Consider the following 20,352-nt stretch of genomic DNA (forward strand, 5'->3'; position numbering starts at 1 on the left):
GGGTATCGAGTGCTGGCGAGAGTGCTCGATTTGTGATCCACCATCACGCTCGCGTCGGTCTCTAGTACGTACTCGGGATATCAGTGTCCAAAGCAGAGGTAGTCTACAGCGGATTGGTTAATGGAGGGCCTATCATGCGAATCACATATTAGGTGTCAATTGGTCCTCAGCTAATATTGTACACGCATGCTTAACATCATATATATATGTAGATCTAGAGAGAGCCGCAACTTAACTATACCATTTGTCAATAAAGATACTAAATTAATTAAATTAAGGTTGAATCTTGGTTTGGTGACATCGAAGAGACTAATTTAATTTGGTCGTACTACTAGCAGTGTGTCATTTGCTGAAACGTTTGCTGTGAACGAAACATTCCTTGTGGATTGTCTATGGATACTTTAGCGATTAAATATTCATTATTATACAGAAGTGAATTATAAACACACGAGACATTCCATCTTATCTTGGGTCTTATCGCATTACGCTCCGCCTTAGGTCAGTGTTATGATTAGATGACACCGCTCATCATCTGCTCATTCTGCGACTTACTCAATGAAATTCCAACTTAATTTGATAAAAAATTTCGTGGTATAAATCTCCAAAAATATTAATTGAGTATGACAGCCTAATATACTTTTGTTGTAATAAACCAATTTATAGTTTTATAGTTATTATTACAAAGAACTTAGTAAAATCGAATGTAGATCTTTGACTAACTGATTGGAATTATGTTCATAACAATTACACAATTTTTGAGTGTGATTCGTATAAAAAAAGACAAGATAATCGTGACACAGTAATGTATTATAATGGACATGTAAGTAAGGAATTTAAAATAAACCATAGTTCATATTTAAAAATCGTAATCCAATCAACACAGACACCTTAGATCATTTATACATCTAAATAGACTATGACAGCTGTGAAAACATAAAAAAATACTCATTGAGGTTGACAGTTAACCTCTATTTTGAGCAATGCACGCACACTCGCACAAAGTGACATACCAATCACGAGTCTAAAAGTAATAAACCTGTTTTCATTGGTTGTCTAGCAGCAAGACAAGATACATGAGTATCTTAGACGTATAAAAGAAAGTCACATTATTTAATTTCAAATTTGACTAGAAAGAATAAATATAGGATAGCATAAGATTTACTGAATTGAAAATTATAATATTGAAATCATAAATTTTAGGGCAAAAGGATTGCTAACGGTACTCAGGAATAGAAATAGTATACATCTACAATAAATTTATTACATACTTTAATGTCAAACAATTGATTACCTGCTTTCCAACAGATGTACAATAATATTGAGTTATAACATTTTATTGATAGTAAAACAGTCCCAAAGTCATACAAAACATACTACAAAGAGTCTCACAAAAGCAAACCAATAACAGTTTATACTGTAATCCCGAGCCAATTATGTAAGTTCGGGGGAACAAAGTAAAAAATAACAATAAAGTAATATAATTTAGGAGCAAGGCAGTGGGTAGAGTCGTTACCTAGTAGGGACGGAGCTAATTTAATGAAGGATTCGTAATTGATTTCCGAATATTTGATACAACTGTTATTGGTTGTGTAATGCAGTTTGGTTATTGAATTAAGTTCAGATGACATTATGTTGCATAAACTAGAATTTGACTTTGGACTACAATATTTACAAGTAAATCTTTCTATATTTGAATATTTAAGGATTAGAAATCTTAAAAAAAAGCACTTATAATAAAAAACTAGACTCGCAAATTCGCTTAATAATTTATCAAAACAAAACTCTGCCTGCGCGGCAGATATTTCGTTCATAGACATTACTGCCATGAAATTAGGTGTTATTTGAATGAATGATTTAATGTTTTTTATAATGCATTTTTGCCGACCTATTTTATAGGTGATTGGGAGTCTAGTTGTATGAAGTACGCCAGTGCATGTACACTATATACTTAATAGCGGTGATCTTCACTTGAGGCGATGTTTTGACACCTTTTGGCTTATGTTCTAATTTAACTTAAATCTCTTTTGAATATTACATTAACATAAAGTTACGTTTGTATTTTATATTTAATACGCTGTTATTACAATAGGTACCATATAATTGCATTGAAAGGGCTCTATGGTTGGACAACTATATTAAAATAATATGCGGTTTTAAATAGTTGCTGACATAAAAGTGAGTAACGATCTGTAGAAACAAAGTACCTTCATCTGAGATGTCTTAAGTAACTAGTTCTCTGCTTCTGCTAAATTACACACACATTTCTAATAATATACAGATATAAAACAAACTATCGTCCTTTTAACATATATCAAGCAGTTGTAATATAATAAATATATATCAAGTTGCTAGAAAGAAATTTATCGATAGTAATTAAACTTACAGTTACTTGTCAATATTTTGTATACAAGATAAATCTGAAGTCGTAAATCGTAAACTTTTATTGGAACAATTTAAACATGACAAGGCCTCGAAACATTTTAAAAGCCCGAAGGCGCACCTGGTAAAAGCACTCAATAATTAATTTCCAGACAACGTTCCGTGAATAATTATTTTGGCAATCGCAACAAAATAGCAAATTAAATGTGATATTTAAGATGTACGATTTTCGCTGAGATCAGGGTTCAAAATCGATAAAATCGTGGATCGTAAACGTTACAGTATCATTAGGGATATTGACGACATTAATTTATAAAGCTTCCATAACTATTTTGGTATCGACGTATTTAATTCGGTAATCTGTGGTTTGTTTTATAACAGTACAATCGCGCGGTTTATAACGTGGCTCGTAAACGACGTACTGTTATCACACTTGATTTTGTGAATGTTACAGGTTACAGCCGATAATGGGGAGGAACCAGTGTGAGGCTCCTTTGCACAAGAAGCCGGCTAGATTATGGGTCACAACGGCGCCTATTTATGCCGTGAGGCAGTAATGTGTAAACATTGTTGTGTTTCACTCTAAAGGGCGCCGCGTAGCTAGTGAAATTACTGCGAAATCGACTTAACATCTTATGCCTCAAGGTGACGAGCGCAATTGTAGTGCCGCTCGGAATTTTTGGGTTTTTCAAGAATCCTGGGCAGCACTGCATTGTTATGGGTAGGGCGTATAAATTACCATCAGCTGAACGTCCTGCACGTCTCGTCCCTTATTTTCATTTAAAAAATGAATACGTATGTATTATCAATTTGTCTGTCTAGGTTTGAGGTTGACTTGCTCGAAGATTACACCGCCAGAAAGCACCTTTACACATAACAGGCAGCTATTAGAAGTAAATTTAGATTCTAATGATTGATATAAATTGTAAGAACATTTCAAACACTAAAATCTTGAAGCAGTTTTTTCATTTCATATTGTTCTTTTCTAACAAAATAATAATTAATTTCAATTGAAACATATATTTACAAACAATACCATACCATTGATATATAATTCACTGTGTTGTCAAATACATAGCAATACAAACAGAAAACACGATATAAACGTATTGAGAGCCCGCGTAAAAACATTCTTCAATCAAAAGCCGATCGAATTTTATTTTTTGCTCGTAATGTTTTGGTCGAAAGTGTCAATAGTGACGCGCACATATTAGGTTACAGGGAAAATCACAGGGAAAATAAACTAAACGCGTATAAGTGCCAAAACAAAAAGAGCGATCCGACGTGATATTGAATTACCTTTGACGAGAGTATTGCAATAGACTGAATGTGCTATTGATCGGAACACCAGCGTGCTATCGGGAACAAATGAGAGTGAAAGGGATTGTAAATACAATTCAAAAACAATCCATGTTGTAAATATATAATATATATATATATATATATATATATATATATATATATATATATATACTATTCGTCAAATCATGAATTTCATTCAAAGTTTATAAGTATTAATTGACTGATAGCAGGTTTAATGTTCAAGTGTAAAAACAACTTTATTTGTTATTTAGTTTTAAATTTTAAGTTAAAAATAAGTAGTAATAAGTTAGTATTAGTTAATCGTAACAGCGGCAAAATTAGTATGTAATTGTAATATACTGTTGATATATATTTAAGAATAAATAAAAATTAATAAAATAAAGATATAAATTTGAATCAAGTTTTTAAGAGTTCAAATTACTGCTTCCAAAATAATAGTTAATAATAAACTTAATGCTTTTTCAGGTATGCAGAAATTAAAACCAATTATGACCGATTTTAAAGTGAAAATTTCACTGCTGACTGTTTCGAGCATCTAATTCTGAATATACAAAAAATATGATCAATAATATTTCAACTTCGCAATATGATCAGAGCATACCAATTTAAATCAAAAGACTAATTAAGATGGGACAGAGCGAACTAATTAAACTTATTCCATTATTTCTGCAAAAGAAAATTTTATAAAGATTCGCCTTTGGTACGTATTTGAAGTTTAAGGCGCTTCGTCTGCAGAAATAAAGACATTGCATCTTACTCACAGCCTCATAAAAACTAAGGTTCCATTTTTAAGGATTTGATCTTTGAAATGTGTCTCAGCAACAGTTTTCTCTTTTAAATTTTAACGCATTAATGTAATGCAAAGTATAAAGTCGATGTTTTTAAGCACTGTTTTAGGATTAATACATTATATATAACATATATAACAAATTGAGTCGATATTTGAAAACAACCATGAATAACTTAGTCCTAAAAAGATTATTTGAATTAGTATGTAGTCAAAACTTTAAACATATAATATTCTTTGAAGTTTATTTGTATAAAGAAACTATTTTACGCCCTTCGTGAAAAGTAAAATAAGAACCAAGGAATCAGAAAAATCGACAGTACTGCAGTCTTCCAACATGTTCGTCACGCTAAGTGCGCGACATTGATAATACCACTATTTCATTTTGTGACTGCATTCTGTTTCAAGTACTTAGTATTTAGTTTAAAATTTCCACAGAGATAAAAATTAATATGTAATTTATTATATTATCAAGGCAAGCGTACGTTCTCTATCTAAATTTCAAAGTACTGCTAACTTTATTTACCAGTTCCTCAAAAACAGCAAGGTTTTTAAAGTGAAATAAAATTAACATTGCAAATTCCACTAAAGTTACGTTGTGCAAAATGTAAATACATTGTCCGTTTTCAGTAAGACATTCAGTTTAAATTAAAACGAAACTGTTCTACTTTGGTCCGCTACTTATATGGAAATTTTAAGTCGCTTGATATGGCTTTATTAACATTTTTGCTTCAAAACTTAACGAATTTTTATACAACTTACTTTCGTGCCACACATATATTTCCTACATTACATTATCATATACGAGCTTTACATACCAACACGTTCTATCTCCTGTCCCAGATGACAGTCTACTGTTTGCCACAGTTTTGCTATCAATTTTGTTGTTTCTTTCAGTTGCATCAACTCTTCCATGCAAGTCCTCTCCAGTTTAAACCTGACTCATTTCAATAAATTCCCGATTTGCAATTGGTTAAAATTTTATTTGAGATAATGCTCAGCATTAGCAAATCAATTACAAGTAGACTGTTTGAAACATTATTCATTCCTGGCAAGTGAGAAATTTACCAAAAGTTTTCATTTAATTATAAACGTCTTTTAGATTTAAAATTCTTTAGGCATTGTAATTACTTTATTTTGCGGTTCTTTATTGATAGTGAGCCTTCAATCTAGGCAATCTAACGGTAGTTCGGCTGAACTAAATTAACAGAGCACTTTATGCACAATAATTATTAAATACCGATATAGAAAAATATTGTTGTATTTCGCTTTTATGAAGCTTTCACTTCTATCATATCATTTAAGCCTCTCTTCTATTTATTAATTTCAATCATCAGAACTTTTTATCATTATTAAATGCAGATTAGTTCATATTAACTCTATTAAGAAATTACAAAAATAAAAGGAAGCTGATTTATCAGTTTACATTACAGACCATATTGATGAGGAAAAAATAATGTCAATAATTATAAAAATAATTAAAAATCGAAATAATTTTCCAATTTTCTTCAATTCACAATTCTATTGATAAATAATAAGATCCTCGCCCCGCACTACTCTATCTCTGCCACTTGAGCAAAATTAGCACTGGTCATATAAGTTTAATAAGGGTTTTCAAAGTGAAATACTTTATTTATTAATAGCTTCCAACTGAACAACGACCAGTACTACAGAAATGTTGGTAGTAAGAAAATATCCCATTATTTCAGAAACAATGAATAATAAAGTTATTGAAGCATATCTGGAAAAGACAAGAGCACAAAGCAACATTTCTGGAGGTAGGAATGTTATGCCTTCGCCAAGAGTTGGAGTTGATGTCGGTTCACTCTGTACCAAGATGACTATTTCATCTCCGGAATTCAGCCCTCTCTTTAAAACCACAATTGTTTTAAATCGAACAAAGAAGCCGTTATGAAGTTAATGTAGCCGAGCTCAAGCATCCGCAAAGGGAATAGAAACTGAAATTTAAGTTATGTACCGTCCCGCAAATGAGATTTAATATTGCATGAGAGAAAATTTGGAACTTTCTCTGTACAACTTAAAATTATTTTACATATATAATATGCTTATCGTTAATTCTCATTACCACTTCGATAAACGAATTATATTGATTGTAATTTAGCTTTATTATGCCAGTTATAATAAAGCTATTAAATATTCATGTAATGTGATAAAATGAGATTCAATACAAATAATTATATTAATTAATTTGCAATAACGATTCGGCGCGTACAATTATAGAATACATATCAGCTCTGTTTTGCTCTAGGCATGTTTGCTCGCAAGTTATTGAATTTGAATGTGATACTATGTCATCATAGTCAGCGGAGAATTTAACAACAATGATTCGAATCTAATGTTTGGCTTGTCAAATTGAATTTAATTGTCGAACAAGTTGGATTACGGTTTTAATTAGTCACGAGTAAAACATTATCGTAAAACAGTATCGTTAGTCTACTGTCGAGTGTGAATTGCAGAATATTTATTTAAGGAGAACTTGACGTTCCAACAATCAATTTATGTGCGAGAATTAGACGTGTTTCAATCTTTAAAAAAGAATTTTATTTTAATCTATGATACCGGAGTAAAAATTACTAATTCGGCATTCCACTTTAAAATGTTGTTTAAATATTAAATTTAATAATATAATGACTGAACACAATAAAGAATATTGATTAAAAATAAAATCTATTGACTTTTATTAGTTATCCTATATTTAACACTATAATATAAAAATAAGTAAAAATGTATGGTACACCTCCGAGACGTCTCGACCTCCGTCGTCACGTGTTTTCTAAGTTCCAACCCTAGCGAAGGTATAAATTTCAAGGAGGCCGCTGAGTTACGCTTCTGTTCCATTACTTGTACTGTGTCAATGATCTTAGACGATTGGAGCGTCAGTTACACTAGAGACATTTAAGTAATAAAACTATCATAATATGTTATAATATAATATGTTCATTAGAAAAACACAATGTTATGCAACCATAAGTATACAAACCTACTCTGTGGTTATACGATGGAATGGTTTTTCCATTTGATTTGCTTGTTTGAATTGAAGCCAAGACCAGAAGAGATAAAGTGTTCAGATCATTCGCAAATACCTGATCGTTTCTACTAAAAAGCGGTTTGACGAAGGTAAGCTTCCTTCGAATGTCCACAACCCTTTTGTCTCGTGAGAACACAATGGACAATCGCAATGCCTCTCAGATACGATATGAGGCACCCTTCTCTGAATACGTGACCAAATTTCAAACAAAATGTTTTGTGTAACGAATGCCCGATATATAAGTAATGTCATCTCCACTGGAACATGCTGTCATGTATCTTTTTTAAAATACATTTAGCTAAGGTACTCGTTGATCTATAAAGAGGATATTTTTATCATATATAATATTTGTTTAAAAAAACAGGATTATTGAATGTCCTATTAGCATTGTCGATTTATGTATGAAAATAATAACATTCATATGAACTCAATTACTTTAACACAAACATCAATAATTGAATTTCAAAATTAACTGAACTAAATTAATTTTAGAGCTTATAAACTTCTTGGGCGTGTTAGAGAAACAGTTAGTTGTGTCGTCGCTTCATTGCTTCTACCACATTTATCATGAGAAGTATGCCGAAGAGCTGGTCGATCTGATATTTCCCGTCAAATTCCAGCATCGCATGACGCCACAAACATGGATGATATCATGTTCCACACTGCGTAAAAAAAACCTTGTATAAAAGGTTTTTTTACTATGCCAAAGAAGTTAAAATTCTTTGCCGAACCTTCTATGTCACATTGTCCATCGCACAAAATTATTATTATTAACATCCGGACCGTACTGAGTACGATGGCAGACCAACTGGTGCGAGTTGCGCACACACGACCACACGTCCGATGGTCCGGCCGTACCAAATCCGACCATGTGTTTAGGGTTTAACATTTGTGCACTCTTTTTTTATAAGAAGTTGACTAACTATCTTTGTCACCTGATGGTCGTCGCTGTTAAGTCCTAGTCGCCTAGAAAGAGAGAGACTAGAGTATGAAAGAAAACAAGTTAACTGTTAAAGAAGACTGTATATATTTATTTTTAAAAATATTGAATTAAAAACGAGATAGTTTGTAGAGCGCGAAATTTATTAGGAAAAAAATTTATTAAAAATCTATCAGTTTATGTTAAGCCATTAACTTGACCCAGCAGTCAAAGCAAATAAGTTTTGACCGGACGTCGTTCGCCGACAAGCCTCCTTCACTTATTGTATGTTTTTTCCCTTCTATACTTCAGTCGGCTGCGTTCTTTCTTTAAATTTTCTATGCACTTCTGATTACCGACTAGTTTGGACATTCGTTGCAATTTATTCTTATAAACTTTGACAATCCAGAATTATAATTTCATGAACTAGCTCGTCTGTTTGGAGATTTTTTGAGCTAATTAGTAGCAGTTTATGTGTTGCTTGTAATACAGAGGGCGTTCTCATTTATCTTCAGTTAGAAAAACTGCAAAGTGTTCAACATATGAGGCAACCATTTCATTACACTTCATTCAGTAAGTGCCGTAGACTGTATGAGCAACTTTACTAAAACCTTTTAGCTATCAAATCAATATTTGTAATTTTTAATATACATATAAGGCCATAATAATCTTATTGGTCCAACTATTATTTTATAATTACAGTTATAAATTCATATTGGTAGTAACAGAGTCGTCTAACAATATGAAACTTGTATTGTTAAAAGTTATTAAATCACTCAGACCACCCATTGCGACATCTAAAAATATGTTTCACATAATTTTACTCAACTAAGTGATCTAGTATAGTGGCTACACTTGATCACTTCTAATAACATTGTACACAGTACATCGGACCGCTGATATAATGTTTTCTTAGCTTCGAGTACGGAATACAAAGATTCAGTGCATGCACATTTCATAGCATTATTAATTATAGATTCCTTCCAACCGGAATCCCAGTGGGGACCGAACATGCAAACTGTTGCTAGATAGAGAAAAATAGACTATCGGACGTTCCCAATATTCACTCTGTCTTTTATTTGAGTTAAAAATTGTAACTATCTTTGACTTTTCTGTCCCAATAAACTTATCGACTGTAACTCACATTATCCGTACACGCTGTCTGTCAATGGGACGACGTAAAGCTTACCAGCGATAGAAGTTTGTATGGAAATTGCAATTCACGCGTCCCAATATAAGGCGATAAGATAGACTTATCGAGTATATTGGGACAGCTTCAGATTACTGACAGTAGAAGGTAGTAATTTATCTCTATTTGTAGATTGTATATTGGAAACGGCCGTATGTGGAGTGGAGTAACAATAACATAACATATTGCAACAACACTTGGCAAACGTGATGAAGCTATATCAGTTCGTAAAGGGGCGAAAAGAACTGTTAAGAAACTCCCGGCCCATCTTTTAAATCATATAATAACAAAACTGCTTCGATTACTTAATATCAAACTATAAAATTTAATGTGGCCTGCATAGAAGTTAAGAACCATGTATTAATTATACAAATTGAATTTGTAACCAAAATTTATGAACGATGCGGGAATCGAACCCGGGTAATCTCGGGTTCTGTCCGAGCGCTCTATCCAGCTGAGCCAATCGATTGAGTACGTATGGGTCGTAAATTGTGGTAGGTATGTCTGGTTCAACTCTCAGGTTGTGGCTCCATCTACAGGATCTACTTTACAGTTGATAACCTGCTCAACCCGAATAATTGCATGTAAGGATTGTTACAAGAATTAGATTAATAAGATTATTTAAAAATACGTAAATATTTTTATACTTTTTAGTGCATATTATATCTATTGTTCGGAAATAGTTTTTTTGAATTCGGTGTTTTTTTTGTATTTTTTTTGTGAATCTGAAATACACTAACTAATTTGTCTAAATATGTGTATAATGTGAGTACATTACAATTTGATTACAGACAGTTTGAAATTCTGCCACAGATCGCACCCTCTCTGTAAGTTGTCAAGGAGTATCATTGATCATCATATTCGACAACTATTATTACTTGACCACAACGACGTTACGGTAGGTGACTCAAATATCCGGATAGCATATAAAAGTTTCGGCTGAGCATCTTTACTTTTCTCCTAAGAATTGAAGAGATCCGTTACTTTATCATGGATCCCATAGATATCAACCTACCTACTTCTCCAAACTCTCATCAAGCTACCCTTATCTATTCCAAACAAAAACGATAATTGAAATCGGTTGCCATGATGTTGAGTTGTTCGTCCATTTGTCGCGCAAGTTTGAGATTTTTATAGTTTTCTCGTGGATGCCACACGTAAAGCACCAGCCAAACAAAAGAGAATCATCAAAATCGAAACACAGTCAAAAGTTCTGAGGTGACAGACAAAAAAAATACAGTCGAATTGAGAACTTCCTCCTTTTTTGAAGTCGATTAACAACTTGTCAGTTCAGCAGTAATTTAATTAGTAAAAGTTTTTGATTTATTTTCTTTTCTCATGTCAAAGAAGTTCATAAATTCTTATGTGCGTACACACCCACTTTTATAAATTTGAATTTGACAGGCAGACAACACCACTCAATCAAATATGCGAATCAAATCCGTGCTTCCAATTTGAGTAGGTATTATTAAAATTTAAGAACGTTTGCAAAAAATCGAAGGTTCTTGTATGTGATGCGTGCAGCTGACGCTAAAGTACCCCATAATATGATGTCCCTCATCCAATACATGGTTGGGTGAGTCCTGTCGATAACAATAACCGACTTAATATGCCCGATAATCGCTTTTGCTATTCGGGAATTCCTCCGTGATTGACACTTTTGATGATGTTAGACTTGATCCCGGCACCCCGAGTTTGCAGCTTACTTCTTTGCAAACATAAATATTCCTGTTTATGAAAATGAATTTGTTACACTAATAAAATTTATAAATAAAACACTTTTTAAGGATTAAAACACGTGTAATTATAACTGTGTTTTTACATTAGATTACCCAGTCCTCCTGAAAACGTGATCCGGAAAGGTTTCGAAACGTCATGTTAACTAATATAAAAATAAATTTAATGTAAAAATACAGTTACAATTACATACATTTTAATGTTTTAAAAAGTGTTTTACTTTTAATCTAAGTTAAATTTCTAACCCAAACTGGATTCGAGTCCCGAATCGTTCATAAAATTTGGTTATAAATATAATTTGTATAATAAATCCCAGAAGTGAGTAATCACTTCAGAAACTGTTATTGTTAATGAATATGTTATTAAATAAACTTTGATTATTTTTTTAATATAAATTCTGTTTTAACAAAACAGTATTATTATATTATAATGTTTTTATATCCTACTAATATAAATTATAACTAGCGTTTTGGGTGTGATTTGGTTTCCAGAATGATTTTAAGATAGCGCTGCAGGTGTGAAGAAATTATTGACATTAAAAAAGGTAATGTATCGGAGGTTTGCTAATGTTTAGCGGATGGATAAAAGTGGATTGACGGCATTAAGATGTGATAGCCTGGGACAAAATCATGATTGTCTTCAGCAATTACTTAATTGAACGAAATTACATTGGTGTACAAATTTAATTGGTACGAATATATATGACGGACGATGAGGGATCGAATCGCGCCTTTCGGGATACGCTCATGCTCTCACTAACTAAAGTTGGAGTTGTGCAGGTTATCAACTGTTAAAAGATACTCAGAACAAGCCAGGTGAACTATGTTACCTGTGGGAATAGACAGGAAATTTTGCCTGGACCTTTTTGTAATGTATACCGATGAATTGAGCAACTTCTCCTTGTTTGAAGTCGGTAAAAAAATATACATTTCCCATGTTATATTACTAGTAACTATTATGTTGTAACTCTGAAATCCACGACCATGAAGCCATAGATGGAAGCGCAAATCTTTGATTTTTATATATTATTTCAAAAATCCTGCCGAGTACATACATACAATGGTAAAAGACATATTATCTTCACTCAATACTTTAATAATTATAAGGTGAGGTTATTACTTTACTAGAATTTATTACAGCCATCTTTTTATAATCTCCCATAATAATCAGATAGGGCAATGAAACAAAGCATTGTTCTGTCTCATCATACTAAGGCGGGATATATGTTTCGTACTCTTTCTGTTACCGTACCCTTGAATACATATTGCTGCATGTGTGCATTGAGTTATGTCTACTCACACATCGAAGCAGGTTCGCACACATTCACACATAGACTTAGCAAGTGTGACGAACTTAGATTTTTATAATTTGGAAAATGTGGTGTAAAAGAATTTATTGAAGTAGGTTACTTTGCGGAAATCCATAATTATACAAATGATTTAAGTTTTCTTTAGTATTAATTCCGACAATATTTGATTTTAAACAATTCGACACATGTTTCGCCTCTACACGAGGCATCCTCAGGACGTGTTGTCTCGCCAAAATCTGGCAAGAGACTCTCGAGTAGAGTCTCTAGTTTTAGTTGTTTAAAAACAAAAATTGGCGGAATTAACACTAAAGAAAACTTAAATCATTTGTATAAATGTGGTGAAGAAATAAATATTGGACAACAATAATAAAATATGATAATCGTGGGGCTTACATGACAGTATCCAAGTTTTATTATTATTTTTATTTTACCTAGAGACGATTTACAAATAAAACAAACGCATTATCTCTATTCATGATTGCGGCAATTGTTTTATGTATGTAATATGAACTAAATAAATCTTGAATAATATTACAAAGTACAAATAACCAAATGTATCAAAAACCAATAGATAAACAACTAACGCTCTGTTAATCTTAAAATTAAGTTGTGACTGACAACTAAAAATTAACATTAATATTTAAAAAAATAAAAAATAAATGCAACTTTTGTTTTGAAAAATTTTAAAGAGGTTCTTGCAAGATGTAATAATATTGGAGAACATAGATTCTAGACAACACGGAATTAGTAGGATTCTAAAAATATATAGACTGTTTAGTAAGATTATTGAAAACCAGTATAGAAGTGTGCAGAAATTAAAAATTATCCCTTTTATTTGATGTGTAAACCTAGGTTTCTATTCAACTTTATATATATATTATATGTATTAAAACAAAACAGATCTTATAACTATATTTGCAATACTATGATAACATTTAATAAAAACTACCGTTGCGGGGAGTGTACCAAGAATACTGGCAGCATTTCCGCGTTGGATAGCTAGGCTGATCCTTTGACCGAAATAGCTGCCAGCGCTTGGGTTTCCAGTGGCCCTACGAGGCGTGTAGATAGTACCTGCTTTGTATTATGTTATAAGAAAATTGATAATGGACAAACACATAATTTTGTCAACTTATAATACTTGTAAATACCATTAAAATATTACTCACCTCTTCGGTGTCTCGCGTGATATTTACTCTTAGTCACAGGCCCAGTACAGCATGGTTGCTCAAAGTAGAAATTATATGAGCTATCGACATCCGAGTTTGGTTTTAGGAGCTGGGATTGAACCCACTCCACACACACGAGGAGCACAGCTAACCATCGAACAGTGAGGGCGAGAGCTCCAATAGTCCGAAAATTATACCTCACTATTCTATACATTGTACTTTTCACCTTTCACTGCTTATTTCACTTAGAACATTATCTAGCCCTGCAATAGAATATTAAATAACTTAGTTTTACTGAAGTTATCACAAATAACGGCATATTTTATGTTCGCTGTTGAAATGAGTGTTTAATTACATCAAAAGCTAAATCAAATTTATTACAAATTATGTGTCATAAAGCTAAATATTAATTAATAATATTTTGTTAGTTAAAACTCAGATGCCCATGTCTGTCTGTTTATCAGTATTGCCGCCTTAACAACAAGCATTAAAAAAACAAGATGGCTGCCTACTCCGAAAATGGCCGCCTTGTAATTTCAAGAAATATTTCTTTTACAAAAGTTTTAAAAGTAACACAGTGTTACATTTTGTATGACGGTATAAAACCTCCTATCGGATTTGATCAGGTTTATTATAAGATTAAAAGAGCCGTAGGCCTATTTGAATTGAATGAAAAATGTTATCGTAAAATAGTTTAGTTTACTCAACTAGGCTAAAACTAAGCGCTTTAGAATCGTGACTCTGAATATTTATTTTAAATTGCAGAACCTACCATAAAATATGTTCGGAAAAAGTAGAGCTCGTGAGAAGAAGAACACAACGGCCACTCTCTTCAATCAAAAATTTTACAATGGCTGTTATTGTATTGCTGCATCCAATAAATGTATCCTGTTCAAAGTGAAAAGCGTTTTAAATATCAAATATTTCATAAAATATTATAAAAAATAAATTGAATAAATATAAATTATACTACATTGGATGTATCAATCTAAAGAGATTGAATTCAGTCTTTGTCTAAAGATCACCTGAAGAAGTCGTGAGTATAAACTAGTAAGTAATTTTAATTAGCGAACGAATAATTATAATGATCACGTCATCAGATAAACATTCAGTATAAATAAACACTACCCCAACAGAATTTAATCTGGTTTGATTTAAACTCGAAACACTATGATACAATATAACTTTAAACGATTGATTTATACGCCATGATTTATAGTTAAAATGCACGCGACGCAAATACAAGTAAGCAATTCCAATAAATGCAATCATTGGAATAATGGGATAAAAAAGTAACAATATACGCCCATGGTAATATTTATGGTCGTTGGGATTCAGCTTTGTGATTTAAACTCTCTATTAAATGCTTACATTGCATTATTGACTCTAGTTTTGACATGACTGGTTCACATTATTACACAGCAACTATTTAAGACATACAAGTTTATGACTAGGGTATAGCCCAATTTATATCTATACTAATAATCGGAGAGCCGTTTTTTTCGGTTTATTTTTTATTTATTTATTCAATGAAATAATAAAGGCATACTCGCAAAACCTCTAAGGTTATGTGCGAGCGGTAAGTTCGCATTACAATAATTGTTTTAATTACTTAAGACTTAAGTACTATAAGATACAGTAGTAATATTAAAAATATACATCATAGGTATTCTTGGTGATAAGCTTATAGATAGTATTTTTTAAGCTTTACTTTGAAATTTTTCTTTTGGAGATATATATCTATTAGATCATTGGGTAATGTATTTAATATCATAGGTAATACATAGTAACAGGTTCTTTTACCATATAAATTGTTATATTTAGGTAGACAAAACATATTAAGGTAGGCTAGTTTCCTCATATTTTGTTGTCTTTCATATTTCTTAATATTCCAATATGTGTTATTATATTATACAACTAAAATAGCGAATCTTATTTTAGAGTGTATCGACATGACATTACAAAAGGAAAATAGGTTATACTGCGGAAAAATGCATAAACCAAAAGATGCAGCGTTTATTAGAGAAAGTTTTAGTACCTATAGGTTATTTTGCTGACTACTTATCCGAAACCCATATTTTTTACTTCGAAATACTTATATATTTGCAATACATTAATTCAGTCAATAACATTTCATTACATAATATAACAATTCATACAATGAGCGGGCGCGGCGTACGTCATCTATACAGAACAACGTTTGCCGGGTCAGTACAATATGTAGGAAATATATCTAAGGAAAAATATATTCAAAAGTTAATTGAAAAAAATGTTTAATTATAATCTTTCTTTTTTGGACAAGGTACGAGTACTTTATAAGAGCAACAAAATATCGAACTTAAAATATAAAGAAATTAATGAGGAGACGATATAAAAGTACCTTTAATAGTACTTTAACTTCTACTGTTGATTGTTTAATAAATAAATTGAATACATTTTGTTAATTTATTACTTTGGGGGAGGCCTTTGTCCAGCAGTGGACGTCTTTTTGCTGTTGTTAAGTTAACAATTTATTACTTAATTTACCTTTGTGTTTAAAAATATTAAATAATCATTTTAATTTTGTGTGAAAGCTTAATCTGGAATATTATAATCCTAATACTTCCCAATTCATTACATTGCCCTATCGTGTCATTCAGGACACCCAAAAAGAGATAATCATGGGCACATCGGTGAATAAATGTCTTCTGGTAAATTTAACCCGAATCTTTTGGTCCTTCGTCATGTGTATCTTAACTTGAATGCGGTCATAGTCCCACGAAAGAGTTCCGAGATGAATTAAATAGATAAGCTCAAAAAAGGGACATTGAATGGGCTAGTTATCGCTCGTACGATTAGGGATGTTGGAGTCGAGAATATATTTAGTAAGAATCTATTTTTCGTACGTTTTTTTAATATTCCGGGTGACACAATACATTCTTCTTACTATGGTGAGACTAAAATAAAGTGATTTTTGGAAATACAAAGAAAAGATTAACATGCAAAGTGAAAACCTTCAATCTTCATGACATTTTAATATTATATTCTATTTATTTATGATATTGTTCAGTCAGGCAAACGAACAACACATCTTATAACATTTTAAATTTATTAAATTTTAACGGATAAATCTTTTTAATTAATTTCCATTCCTCATATTATAAAAACAAAAAAAACTGGCATACAGATTCATAGTAATATAAAATCTTTAGTATAAATTTGGAATAAAAAAACACCGCACGACTAAGGTAAGATACTATGAAATATAAAAAACCACGCAACTGAGAAGAACAGGTACTACAAGAAACTCAGAGGGTAAATTTTTTTATAAAATTTCATAACAATAAAATCTGCAAATTAAATAGCTTGAGGTGGTCCTTTCGTTCCATTTCCATTCATTCATTCATTCCATTTTAGGTGTAGTATCATTTATAAGAAAGACATTTATATAATAGTAACATTTATCTAGTAGCGCCATTTGTTTCCGAAGCGGTAGTAGTATCTAGTATATTAGAAATGACCTCAAATAGAATTCTAAATGAATCAATTTTGAAAAAATAAATGCTTTTTTATGCCTTACCACGTCAAAATTTCAAAACATTTCTTTTGAATTTCGTACCACATATTTTATTTTGTACATTTTCTTGGAACATGTTGTTTAATATATATTATATCAAAATATATAGTATACATATCAAAATCCAAATAATCAAAGATATTCACAAAATGGCACTATTATAATGATGAATGATTTAATATGTTATTACTGTGTAGTTGACACAAGATTTAAGTTAATATTTTTTAAAGTCCCCTTTTCAAATAATCTTTGGGGTGGATTTATTCTATTCTATACAGTCCTGTGGGATATCTGTCGCACAAAGACCTTGTTGAAAGAAATTGATGATGTTTTAAGATTTTTAAACGATAAAATCTGTAATAATATTTAGATTTTTAAAATGATAGAGCATTCAAAAGTAGAGTCAGTTCGTATTATTGTATTTGTTAATGTTTTTTATATTGTTTATTTTAAGTAAAAAATTATATATGTACGCTGAGTAGTTTATTTTGTGGGTATTGAATAAGACTCAGCTGTCACGCTCGGCTGGTTGGTTAAAGTCGGATCGGGTCGTATAAGGGAGCGCGGTCAGTCAGAGTGATATAAACAGTAAATATTATTATTTTATGAATAGAATACAAAAGGAAATCTTGTATTTCGTATTATTATTTTCGTCTTGATGAAGTTATAACTTTCTTTATATATTTATAAGGTTCTAGGCAAACACCGTATAGTTGGATGATAACCTAACGTACCTGTAGTAGGTAGATTGTGTAAGATGTAAAGTTAACACTACTATATATTCACTGTTTTGCAATACCAGAACAATTATAGGTGTAGTAGAGGAGGAACTTTATACCTCACTATTTAATCAAGGAAATAAAGTCAAAGTTATAAAAATATTGTCATTGGTCAATCCATAATTTTAAGTAAAACTTACATATAAGATGGCTCCATTAAATTATTTTAATACAAAGCTTAAAAGTGATTCTGAACATAACATTAATAATATGATTTAGTTAGAGGATAAAGCGTTGAAAATTCTCGTTTAAAATTATGTTTTGTTTGCCGGAACACAATAATGAAGTTCGTAGAAAAAATGACTCAATAGCGTCGACAACGACCGCGCAAGTCGTCCGGTCATTTCGTGCAAAACCGGTTCCAAAATGATGTCTTCATTACAGATCTCGAACTCACAAGACCACTTCATATCATTATGCTTGTTCCATCATAATTTATATTCCGGACGTCGCTTAAAACATCTGTATAACAAGCAGTAATACTATCAATAGAGTCAATTATAGTTTATGTATACAGGGGTAATATCTAACTATAGTCCACTTACTTCCCACGGATATTATTTTGAGTATCTGTTACCCCAAATTTGAAAACGATATTATGATTATGTACTAGTAATAGTTGTACAGAATAGCACATAATAATAATTTGTAATAAAACATTTTTATAGATTTAAGAGACCAGTGGGAGGCTACTTTGCACAGGATGCCGCCGGCTGGATTATGGGTCCACAACGGCGCATATTTCTGCCGTGAAGCAGTAGTGTGTAAGCATTACTGTGTTTCGGTCCGAAGGGCGCCATAGCTAGTGAAATTACTGGGCAAATGAGACTAAACTTCTGATGTTTCAAGGTGACGAGCGCAGTTGTAGTGCCGCTCAGGGCATTTTTGGGGTTTTTCAATAATCCTGAGCGGCACCGCATTGTAATGGGCAGGGCGTATCAATTACCATTAGCTGAATCTCGTCCCTTATTGTTAATGTATCGACATTTTACTTTACATTATATTGAAATAAAAATTTAAGTCAATAATGAGACGGTCGTACATTTTGATTGTTTATTGATTCTGGAAATATAACTGAAATTTATTTCACACTGTAGGTACTATTTTTTCAAAGTCAAAGTTCTTTATTTGCCGGAAACATATACAGTTACAGTTGTTACAAATTTAAGACTAGGCACATGTTTCGGCTTGGCAACATGCAAATATTCCAGTGGTTACGTTTTATAATTAATATTGTAAACTATTAATAATCTGATATGTATATTTATTTTTAATACATACCTATACCTACGTAAATTGTTAATAAAAGTTTTAATTGTGTGATTAAATAGAAAAGCTGTAACAGAAACCTCGTGTTGATGTACGTAATGTGATACATAATAATTGGGTTTTATTATCCGTAGACATCAAAAGTACAAGAGAAGTTACTTACAGTCCCATTAAAAGCGACTATTATCAAAGAATCTCTAATTACATTCTGGAATTCATCTTATAAAATTATCACGAGGAACGCGTATCGTAAATGTATCTCGAGATATTTCAAAGTAATTCCAACGCCAAAATCTTGAACATTTCGTGAGCATTACTTTACACGAGTTCATTAAGAGGATTTTAATCTGCCTTTCATATCTGTCAATCTCATTTTGTTCCATAATTACACCGTTACTGGCCATTGCACGACATCCTTCTCTTATTATGGCCGAAGAATGTTAAGAAATTTCATCCGACGGCCTATTGAAGCAGCCCTTCTAATTGTGTGAAGGTGTTCCAATTGAATGGGGTACGAATATAATGAAATTTCGCGATAAAGACCACTGAGCCAGTAATACAATACTTGATGTTTCTTTCCCAACACGTATCCATGTCACGCTATTAAGTCGAATAAAAATATCTACAGACGAATCTTAGCTTTGAGAATACTCGCTTTCGCATTTCATTGTTATTGATTTGGTATAAGTAATAGTTTAATTATATCACTGTTCTATTATTTCGATTCATTTATAAATGAAACTTTTAACGTTTCAATAGTTAATTCTATTTATTTTCACAGTGAAATTATATTGAAAATAGGATATATCATAGACTTAGAAGATACTGGCGTATATACGACCAGACAGCCCCAGACTGCTAAATAATAAATGAAGATATCACAATAT

The 20,352-nt window shown here is 31.8% G+C and overlaps 1 protein-coding gene across 3 annotated transcripts in view; it reads right to left on the bottom strand.

The window, feature by feature from the left end:
• The window catches only part of LOC126974077 (semaphorin-2A), a 537,897-nt gene that overhangs the window by 177,102 nt on the left and 340,443 nt on the right, over positions 1-20,352 (bottom strand). For 2 of the 3 annotated variants that reach the window (XM_050821479.1, XM_050821478.1), the window contains exon 2: positions 13,862-14,124. The exons of the other annotated variant lie outside the window; for it this stretch is intronic. In XM_050821479.1, coding sequence (XP_050677436.1) covers positions 13,862-14,075 — 214 coding nt within the window. In that variant the 5' untranslated portion in view covers positions 14,076-14,124. The remainder of the gene's footprint in view (positions 1-13,861; positions 14,125-20,352) is intronic. 3 annotated transcript variants of the gene reach the window in all.

This window comes from Leptidea sinapis, chromosome 31 (assembly GCF_905404315.1).
Source record: "Leptidea sinapis chromosome 31, ilLepSina1.1, whole genome shotgun sequence".
Lineage (NCBI taxonomy): Eukaryota > Metazoa > Arthropoda > Insecta > Lepidoptera > Pieridae > Leptidea > Leptidea sinapis.